The following is an 11,333-nucleotide window of genomic DNA, read 5'->3' on the forward strand; positions in this document are numbered from 1 at the left end:
GAATACATACTGACATTGTTATAAAAGGATAAAAAAATGATTCAGTGCTTCAGCAGAATTTTACATAAATTTTACTTAAAACATTTGTCACATGTGGTTTGCACTAAATGCATCGATCTTATGCTGACTTTGAGATGTTCCAGCTAAATCACACAAAAACTATTTCTTGAGACTGTAATAAAACTTAACCACCTTCTGTATACTGGTAGCACATGTTCAAAACATATTTTCCTCTCAAAAGGGTCAGCAGGTTCTATGGAGCTACTTACAATTCTTGTTCACAACTTTTGTATTTATCGTTGTTTGGACCGCTTGTACTCACATTAAGTTTTTATGNCCATCGAAGAAGGTTACAGACTTCCAGCTCCCATGGGCTGTCCAGCATCTCTACACCAGCTGATGCTCCATTGCTGGCAGAAGGAGAGAAATCACAGACCAAAATTTACTGACATTGTTGGCTTCCTTGACAAACTGATCCGCAATCCCAGTGCCCTTCACACCCTGGTGGAGGACATCCTTGTGTAAGGTGAATAATGTTGATTTTTTTTTCCCTCGACAATCATAATTTCTTTCAGACTATAGACAGGCAGATAGAAAGAAAAAAGTTTGCTTTGGTACTATATAGTTGTCTACCTTGTATAAACAATATTTTATTTATCAGCCGAAAAAGCAAATTATTAACATTAAAGAAAAAGTGGATTTTTTTTCCCCACAAGAAAACACATTCCCCTTCTCTTTCCTCTCTATTTAATCTTTCTGAATTACCTGGTTTATATTTTTCCTGTGTGAGTCTTTGACATTTACATAGCGTTTTTTGATTTAGTGATTCTTCCTTACCTTTATAAGTAGAATCTGTATGTGTGTGTGTGTGTGTGTGTGTGCAGCCCCCTTAATTTTCTTGTCCATTCTGTGTTCTGTCCCTTGATTTGAAATGGCAAGCAGGACAGGGGCAATTTGTGAATGAGCCAGGAGCAAGAATGTTTCCTGCTGATATGATCACACGCAGTTGTTGTTACTTTCCATCCCTAAAACCAGAAATGTACAGATGACAACACGAGAAAATGAAAGCACTCATACACCATTTTTAAAAAGTCAGTAGAGTTAAGAAGATCTACTTACTTCTCTGTGAAAAGCAATTATAAGAAGGGGAAGAGCAGAAGAAAAAAAAAGACTATCATCTATGTTTCAAAATATTACATTTTAAATATCATTAGACTGAAAATGTATTTCCTTACTTAGGCCAATTTGGACTTAGAAATAACCAAAGCATTTACAAAGCTCACTTTCCTGACTCAGGGGATGGCCAAGGAGATATACAGACGTTCAACTATAGGTCACAGGTTCAAGTCAGTGTGGGTTTTTAATGACAATAAGGCTGAGGATCTTCAAGGACTATTTGAAACAGGCCTCAGTTCACAGCAGAGCACATAAGAGTTCACCTCTAAATCACTAATTGGCAGCCTCAGTAAAGCGAAGTCAAGCATGAAATAGCTAGAGATTAAACTATTACTTTAGCCCATCTTCCCTAAAGCAGGCCAACACAGGAAGCAGTAAAGGACGGGAAAAAGCTACTTCAGATTTTATCATAAAAGCAATGGACAGCCACTGAAGGATTTTGAGCAAAAGAATATTTGCATTTCTGAAATCACTCTAGGGATGATTTAGACTGCGAGTGCAAAACAAGGAACAAGACTGGAAACAGTTATATGTTTTCAGCAATCAAAACTAGAAAAAATCACAGCCTCACTTCTGAAGTGGGAATAAGCTTGGGGTCAGGAGATAAGAGAATGGATTTATTATTAGGCGAGGAAAACTAATGTGTCTTGATCACTGATTGAATATGGACAGACGAGGAGAGGAAAGGATCAAGTACGTTTGTCGAGTTTCTTTTTTAGACAAGCTAATCGATGGTATTACCACTGAGAGCAGAAAAGAGACAAGATTTTGGAACAGAAATGAGACTATTTAAATACGTTGAGTTGGAGATGCCAGTGGGACAACTAAGTGGAGATATTCAAGGCAGTTATATTTATAAGTTTAACCTCAGGTGAAAAGATCTTGGCTAGAGATGTAGATTGGGAGATCATCAGCATATAGATTGTAGCTGAAGCTTTAAATGTAGTTTAGATGTCCCCCAGAGAACCTAAAGAATGCAAATAAACAGAAGAAAAGAATGCAACCCTCTGGAACATGAAGATTTAAGACATGAACTTAAAAATAGTACCCAAAGGAACCTGAGAAAGAGCCAGACCGGTAATGAAGAAAACAGAAAAGGAGCCGTTATTGTAGAAGCCAAAAGAGGAGAGAGTTTCAAGGAGTGCAGTGTCCAGGGTTTCACAGAGCTTCAGCAAAAGACCTGTTCAGGTGTTCATGGGCAGTCTTTGCAAGTGCATTTCCAGTAAAATGTGGAAGACAGATTGCAATAGGAGTGGATTTGAGGTCAGAGAGAAGAGCAATACATAGCACTATTTTTTTAAAATTTTTTTTTTAAGAAACCTGTCTCTGATGGGAAAGAGAAGTAGTTAGAAGAAATGTCTCTTGAATTTGAGGTCAGAGAGAAGAGCAATACATAGCACTATTTTTTTTAAATTTTTTTTTTTAAGAAACCTGTCTCTGATGGGAAAGAGAAGTAGTTAGAAGAAATGTCTCTTGGTTTTTGTTTTTACATGTTTTATTGAAGAGACTTAGGCATGCTTTAATATTGAGGAGAAAGAGCTAGAAGAAAGAGACCATAGGGTGAGTCTGCATTAATGAAAGAGGACATTGGTATCCGTAAACTAAAAACATTTACTCTAAGCTTCTTGTAGTATAGAGTTAACAGATTCCACAGCCAGTGCCTCTCCTCAAAGCTGTCTAGCTGTCCTATAGCTATAGAAGCAGGCAGGTAAGAGTCTGCTTATTGAAGAAAAGCAGATAAAACAATTTCTTCTCTGCTTTTTTCAAGATGATGAATGATCATCATATTTGGAAAATATTGATAAAGAATCTAAGATGAGAAAATGCCAAAAAGTCAAGATAAGAGGTCAGATCTGAGGGCCAGAGGTTCATGATTTAGTGTAGTAATCCACTGGACAGGCCAGTAGTGGCAAGCTCTATGATAGCACAACCGATGCAGGCCAGGAGTTAGGTGCTTTATGTAAAGTTGGCAGCTGGATTCAATTCTAAAGTCTAATCTCTGGGAGACCAAGTGGAAGTTTTTGTGACGGATTTGCTATTCTTGTTTCTGACAAAAACAAATGTGCTACTGCTTTTGCTCATAACATATCTCTGTGTGAGAAACTAAAAGAATCAGGTTAATGGTATCATGCCAGAGCCTTTATCATCATTCTTATTTTCACAGCAGACTGAAAGGGTTCTCCTTGTTTATGCATCTACCTCAAATACCACCCACTCACCCTGTCCTTGATCCCAGAAAACTGATACTGCTTAGGGAGAAGAGACAATGTAGATTAAGGGACAGCAGTGTTAGCTAAAGAACACCTGGTTTGTTGTATGCTTATTAAACTGTGACACTGCCCCTCCAGCTCCCAAGTTTCAGAGCCCAGTTGTCTATACCAGAGTGATGTTGGATTAAGGAAACATGACGTAGTGTAGAATTTCAATCTTTTCTGCCAGATATCTCTCAAACATGTAAAGGAGTCTAAGTGTATCATCCACAGCAACTCTTACTAAACTCTTCTGCACTCTCCTTTTCTCTAGTATCCCCAAACTCTCAGAATCTTTCACACTAGTATGCCAACATAACTCTCACCCACAAGGTCCCCATGGTTTTTATTCCACTTTAATTGCTTTTTTCTCAAGAATTCAACTAAGAAGCTTTTCTTCTTTCTCTTGACAGAGTAGTAAGAGGGAAGCAATTAAGGTGACAAAGGGGGATGAGGGAGGCTATGAAACCCACAGTTCAGTAGTTTTCTCCTAGCATATTGGAAATTTCACAAACCTTGCATCTGTAATCTTTCCTTTCAAAAATCGGAGTACTTAATTGAAAAAATGTTAGTCAGAGAAGGCTTTCATTATTTGGAACAGTAGTTCTCACCTTTTTCTCCTGCTGACATTCTTGTGTCTGACACACTCTTCTGTGAGTATTCAGAAAGCAATTCCCAGCATGCTTGCTTTCTCTCCTACTCAAGAAATTATATGGATATACAGTTGGCCCTTCATATCTGTGGGTTCTGCATCCATAGATTCAAACAACTGTGGATTGAAAATACTCAGAAAAAACAAACAAACAAAAAAAAAACAGATAGCTGCTTCTGTACTGAACATACACAGATTTTTCCCCTTGTCATTATTCCCTAAACAATACAGTATAACAACTATTTACATAGTATTTACATTGTATTAGGTATTATAAGTAATCTAGAGATGATTTAAAGCATGCAGGAGGATTGTACAGGTTATATGCAAATACTACACCATTTTATATAAGAAACTTGAACATCCATGGATTTTGGTATCTGTAGGAGGTCTTGGAACCAATCTCCCACTGACTGTATAAATTAATGTGACGATAAGTATAACCTGAAATCCAATTAATTCCAAAAAATAATCTGCAAAGTACTTTATTAATATAGGCACTCATTCTTTAATAAATGTGAATTTCAAGCTATACTCACATCCATTCATTTTACAGTAATGTCTTATAACTGGCTTTCAAAGAATTATTTGTAGCTGTCACATGGTACAGTAACCCTGGAAGAAAGGGCCCAGCTCGCTGCCAAGGCCATGTGTAGAACAGCATCTGGAGCAGTGCCTCACCATGCACTTTGAAATACCTTTTGTTCCCTCTCCCCTAACCCTCAGGATAAACCTCGTAGCTGCCCCCAACACCAAGTAAGTATTCTCCCACAGAATCCAGGGTTACATCTGGAGTCTGGAGTTTAATAGCACAAAGTGGCTCAATGATACGGTGTCCCTTCCCCCAGTCCTATCTCTCCCACCCCCACCCACATTGCCCTACTCATTCATTGTCTATCCTTTTCAACCTCACTCTTGATTTCTCCACTGAAGTGAAGCCTACTGAGCACACTAGGTTGCAGGCAGCTGGCCAATGCCCTTTGGACACAGCAGTAATGTAATGGGAAAATAACATTTTCTTCCAATCCCTGCTCCAGGTCCCCAGCTTGCCAAGAATTTTACAAGTTATGAGCTTCTTGACCATAAGCTCAAAGGTGGTATCCAGGGATAGGCATCAGTTGCCCTGAAGGACAGTGCCAATCTATGATAGTTGACTGCCTCAGAGATCAGGTTCTGCCCAGGTCAAAGCTCTTTATGAATGTTATCACTACCCATTGGGTCAGTTAGTGATCTTATGGAATTTTAGCTCTCAGAAACTGCAGTCACCACATTCCTTAGTATGTATAAGTCTACTGTTGAACTTTCAAGCATTTGGCTTCCAATATGTTATTGAATATATGTAAATCAGGAAGGTAGAGAAAAGCTCATACCAATATCATAATTAAGAACCTCTGCTTTAAAGAACCGTGAGTGACATTCTAAGACTGAATGGCACCACCTCCCTCCATTTACTTAATAATGCACCAATAATGCTGTCTTATGAGTGCAAAAACTTTCAACAAAATTTGACATAAATTTTTAAATTTATTTTGAAAAGATCTTATTCAATGCTGCCTAGGCAATACCTATTAGCACTTGCTAAATTGTTTATCTCTGTGCAACTTGTTTTGTTTTAATTTTTGTTGCTAGCACTTACAATGATATTTTTTAAGAAAGAGAGATGGCCAAAACCAGTGTTCTAATTGAGTGATAAGCAAAGTTTTGTGCAGCGAAGACAAAATATGAAAAACTAGTCAGGAGATGTGAAACTTCTACCTATGCATTAGAAAATCTTCAATTTACATGAACTGCTGGCACAGATAATTATAAAGCTAATGTCTATTCCGATACTAATATTGATACAAATTCTAATATATAATGACCAATAACTATTACTGCCATTTGTTGAGTGCCTACTAAGTGTCAGTTATTGTACTAGGCACTTTTATCAATAATATCATTTAATCCTCACTATTATTATTCCAATACCTCAGATTAGGAAATGGAGACTCAAAGAGGCTAGCTTTCCCAAGGGTACACAGCAAGTAATTAGTAGACGAGGAATATGAATGAGGGCCACTGACTCCAAAGCCCCTGTTTTTTCCACTGCAAAGTATAATATCATATAGACCACAAGATGTTTCCCAGTACAGCACTGTTTCAGAAATGTGATATAAAAAAAGAGGGTCCATTTTCACATTTCCTGATAGATTTTCTCTGGGCTAATCAGACTTCATAGGTGGACTATATTAAAATCCCGCAAAGTATTTTTAGTGGAGCACAGCCTGTTGTATTATGTTTCACTGGGCAAATATGAAGATGTAGAGTATGTGTCCTCACTCATGGGAACAAGTAGCAAATGCATCATCCATATATCCCCCAAACGTTCTCCTACAATGCCTAGCCACTTGAAGAGCATAACTTGAAAAGAGAAAGTAGTAACTACAACAATACAGAGAAATGAAGAAAATACGGCAGTAACATAGTTCCAGAATTATATCTGAAGGCATTTCTGTAGATTGAATTTTTCTAGTGTTGGCAAATACATGCCTTGCTTCTTTTCATTGCTATGGCAGACATCACGAATCAGCACAACACTTTTTCCCACTGAGCCCAGATGCTACTTTGGTATCCTTTTCACGACCACATTTTGACAACCACTGCCAAAGAATTGCAGCTGGTGTGTGATATGAAATCTATTTTCTGACGCTGGATTATTTTCTCACAAAAACAGATTCTCCTTGAGGTTTAGTGATCTAATACTCTGGCTGTAGAGAGTACATGCTGTGTACTCTACTCAACTTAGAATTATGGAAGATTTTCTAAAAGAACCATTTCTACTATGCGTCTATCCCTCCTAATGTTCAAACACATTTATAATTTTAAATTTTACTTTGAAATTTTAACTTTCAACACTTCATAATTTCTACCAGTTATCAGCTTTATTATGAGAATTAAATAATCATTAAAAAAACTGAAGACTACTGAAAATAAAAGTCTGACGAAAATGATTCATACTCCTCATTTAATCCCTTCATAATTTCTACCAGTTATCAGCTTTATTATGAGAATTAAATAATCATTAAAAAAAACTGAAGACTACTGAAAATAAAAGTCTGACGAAAATGATTCATACTCCTCATTTAATGCTGTGGAGAGGCAGACAGTTTGGAACAAACAGATATTGTCCACAAGTACGAAATATTCATAAGATAAATGGCATGTTTCTGTGCATTTCTGATTTTATAGAATTTTGAGTAAAATTACACTTTAACTTTTTAAAAAATATCAAAATTCTTTCATTAATTTAACTTTAGTTTAAATTGAATGTTAGGCTTAATTGTAGAGAGGGCAATGTTTTCTTTTCTATCTTATTAAGTAAATTCTTGCTTCAAAGTTTAGGTAGATAGTGTATGTATTAGGAAATTATTTTATAGATTAACTGAGTAGTGCGAAGTGTAGCTCCTGAGTCATGAGATGAGAGACTAATGTAGAAGCAGGGATACTGAATGAAGTGAATATTGCTGTTGTGGTTCTAGGTCTGGTTATAATTGCATATGAACCCTTAATACTGTGTTACCTGACTCTGCCTATACCTTCCTCTTCCTCCACTCTGAAATCTGTAAAGATAAAAAACCTATAAAGACACATTGAAACCTATAAAGGTTTATAAAAACCTATAAAAACAAACACTTAGGCAATATAAGGAATAAGCTAAATAAACAGCATATTCCTTAATAAGTTGACTAAACAGATACTTACTCTTCCAGATTTTTTTTATTTACTGGAATTAAATGAAAAAAGATCATTCATTATGAATCAGCCATTATGTCATGGATCAAACTTTTCTGTAGAAAATTTAATATTCAAGTCTAAATCATCACTTAGATAATGAATTCTTGTAGTGGTTACAGCATTGAGCTAAGTCTACAGAAAATAGAAAGATGTGTGATAAATGGTTCCTCCCATCAGGGAGCTTTAACTTACCCTTTAAAAAATATTCTTCTGTCTTATGGATTTTTCCCAAGGAAGTAATTCAACTGAAGCAAAAAGATACATGCCCTAAGACTGCATAATCTTCTGTAATAAAAGAATGTTGTTAGCAATCTAAGAGTATAACTTTAGGGAATTAACAAATTATTAAGCATCAATGTATAGAATATTATACACTCATTTGAATATGAAGACTGTTGAAACATGGAAAATATTTGTAAATATGACAGTACATCAAAAAGTTTGTGGGAAAATAGAATTAAAAAATAATACCAATCTTTCTGTGAACTTTCTCAAGTATCCGCATATGTGAAATAAAAGCAGTATAAAATAGAATGGACCCTATCTGTACAGTTCTGCTAACTGTATATAAATGTACAAGCTAGGAGAAAAGAAGTTGTGCTAGAGTAGTAAGGTAAAGAAAGGCTTTAAGCATATGATGGTTTCATATTGAAACAGAATCTTATTTTTCTTGAATCATTTTTAGTAAATCTATTACTATAATTTACATGATGAATATAAAACATGGAAAACTTCTGAGGATAAAAACCTTTTTGCTTTTTAATGGCAGTACTGTCTATTGATAACCTATCTAAGAACTTTCTAGATTAAAAGGCTAGTAATATTGTGAACTCAGAGGGCTCATTAGATTAAAAACTTCTTGGGTCTGTCAGAGCTATTCATTTTTACACATATTTAGATATGTCAGGGGTATATATTTAGTGCACCTTAAATTGTAACACTGCCTATTAAACCCATACTTCAGCCCTCTTTCTAATATAAATTGACCATAATTATACCTGAAAGTTTATAATTCTAGCCCCTCTTCATTTTTCTGAAGAAAAAAAAGTAGACCCTTGACCTTCTGTTCTACAATGTCCTTTTTTTAAATGTGAAGGCTTTACTGTAAAGACATTTCTCAGGTGGGTAGCACCTACTAATCACCAAATAGTAGAAATTTCTACATGCTCAGTAAATAGCAGACTGAATTTGTCATTGTATATGTTTGATAAGACATTCTAGCCCCTCTTCATTTTTCTGAAGAAAAAAAAGTAGACCCTTGACCTTCTGTTCTACAATGTCCTTTTTTTAAATGTGAAGGTTTTACTGTAAAGACATTTCTCAGGTGGGTAGCACCTACTAATCACCAAATAGCAGAAATTTCTACATGCTCAGTAAATAGCAGACTGAATTTGTCATTGTATATGTTTGATAAGAAAGGGCATTTATTGTCTATTAGGTAATATTCCAGAGAATTCACGTGAGGATGATGGTACCTAACCCTCAAAGTCAAAAAATAGCAGCAGTTTTCAATTCTGTTATAAGATAAGGTGAAAGAAGTTATTGCACAGTGGCTGTGAACAATGAGGGGAACCTGACCTTACTTACTAAATCCACTGCCAACGTAGTCGTATAAAGGCCAAAGAGTAACTAGGTTATGAAAGGTGTGTGGAGAGAAAGGAAATTATGGTATCAAAACATTCTGGGAGCAAATAGTGGATGCTTTTCAACAGGGAAATAGGCCATTGAAGTCATCTAGTATACAGAATGTCCTTCCATGACTTTTCTATACTAAGGACATAAAATTAGCAAGTGACATTTTTACTCACCCATTATATGAAATTGTGAAGCTCAAGAGTTATTCCAACCTTATCTCAGGAGAGAGAAGTAGAAGTCGTCTATGTCTTTGCGTCAAGAATGACATAGGTGTATAAAGGGAAAGTCACTTAAACACCTTCTTTTAATTTTGTTCAATTTCAACTAACTTCTTTGACAAGTAATTAGAAGATATGAGAGCCACATTGTTTTGAAATAGGACATTCAGTTTTCTAACTTGAGTGCTTTTATTTATGTTAATAAGCAATGAGTACCCTGGTTATTTTGATATTTAAACTTAGTGAAGTACAGCAGTATTTCTCAAAGTATATTCCATGGAGACTGGTCAAATCATTAGGAAAATAAGACAGAAGCTATTCCGAACTCTCTCACATATTCAAAATGCATATTAGAGTAATGAAAACTCTGAGAAATGCTTTCAAACAATTAAAAACCCTGTTTAACTCTGCCATGGAGACCTTGATTATTTTGTATTTTGTATATGAATTTTTACTTGATAATTGTTATTAACATAAACACCTCTAAGAAGCTTTGAAGAAATACACCAATAATTCAATGTGTTGGTAATAGCTTTTCAAACCTTGGACATGACTAATCAGGTCAAATTATGAATCATTCTGATATTAATTAGAATGAAACAGCCCACAATCAAATGGCATTGCAATTGTAGTATAGGAGAAAAGAATGCAGCATAACAGCCTCCAAAATAGGAAATGGGTAACAGAATGGAACAGTGGTGAAAAGAGCAGAAGTCATTGTCAAGGGCAACCAAACTCAATATGGAGTACAGTGTATTCAAAAGATATATACATTTAATTTATGCAAATTGTAATTATATATAAAGAGCAAAATCTCCTGGATTTCCCCATCATCCCTGTTCACATCCACCTCCACCTTCAGCTATACTACAGCTAAGAAAAAGGGAGGTCAATGGAGCAATCAAAGAAAAAACAAAGAAATGAATTCTAGGCCTTCAGTAGGGAGGAACTCTGTCCTGAATTCCAAGGGGCATCGTTCTGAGTCTTCAGAAGTTATACCTTGTGCGACTTGGGCTCCTAAGAGACACAGGTCCTGGTGATTGAGGGGTAATTTGGAGGATTTTTAAGGGTAATCTTGATTATCAGGGATTTTCAATTTTCACCTTTAAACTTTAACCTTGGAACCAACTGCCACTCCCATATATTTTTAGCAAAACAAAGGGTTATATAGCATGTATATGCCCTCTGCTTCACAGTGGAGAAATTCTTACTTCATGTGATTTAATCAAGTGTGCTCATATATTTTTAGTTTCTAACTAAAGCTGAAATAGTTCAAATATTAATGGTAAAAACATTATAATGAAATATTCCAAATACAAATGTTAAAATCTATGGCTCTAGTTGTCTCTATGGATTCTTTCATTCTTTAACTTAATAAAAACTTAAAAGCAAAGTAAATGAAATCTGGACTAACTTCAGTATTCCAATAAAAATAATTCAGTGATTCACTTCTAATAAGAAAGTTTTTCATTACTTAAAAAATACTCATTTGACCCAAACACTAAACATTTTTTTGAAAGATTGTTACTGCTTTGGGCCGGCCCGGTGGCGCACTCCTGCAGTGCGCCGCTTGGGAGCGTGGCATCGCTCCCGCCGAGGGTTCGGATCCCACATACAGACCGGTTCCCG

The 11,333-nt window shown here is 35.8% G+C and overlaps 1 protein-coding gene across 1 annotated transcript in view; it reads left to right on the plus strand.

The window, feature by feature from the left end:
- Nucleotides 1-333: 333 nt before the first annotated feature.
- The window catches only part of LOC103605576 (ephrin type-A receptor 6-like), a 15,863-nt gene continuing 4,863 nt past the window's right edge, over nucleotides 334-11,333 (plus strand). Inside the window, exon 1 of the mRNA XM_008590195.1 lies at nucleotides 334-521. Coding sequence (XP_008588417.1) covers nucleotides 334-521 — 188 coding nt within the window. The remainder of the gene's footprint in view (nucleotides 522-11,333) is intronic.

This window comes from Galeopterus variegatus, unplaced genomic scaffold (assembly GCF_000696425.1).
Source record: "Galeopterus variegatus unplaced genomic scaffold, G_variegatus-3.0.2 Scaffold5918, whole genome shotgun sequence".
In the NCBI taxonomy this organism is placed as follows: Eukaryota; Metazoa; Chordata; class Mammalia; order Dermoptera; family Cynocephalidae; genus Galeopterus; species Galeopterus variegatus.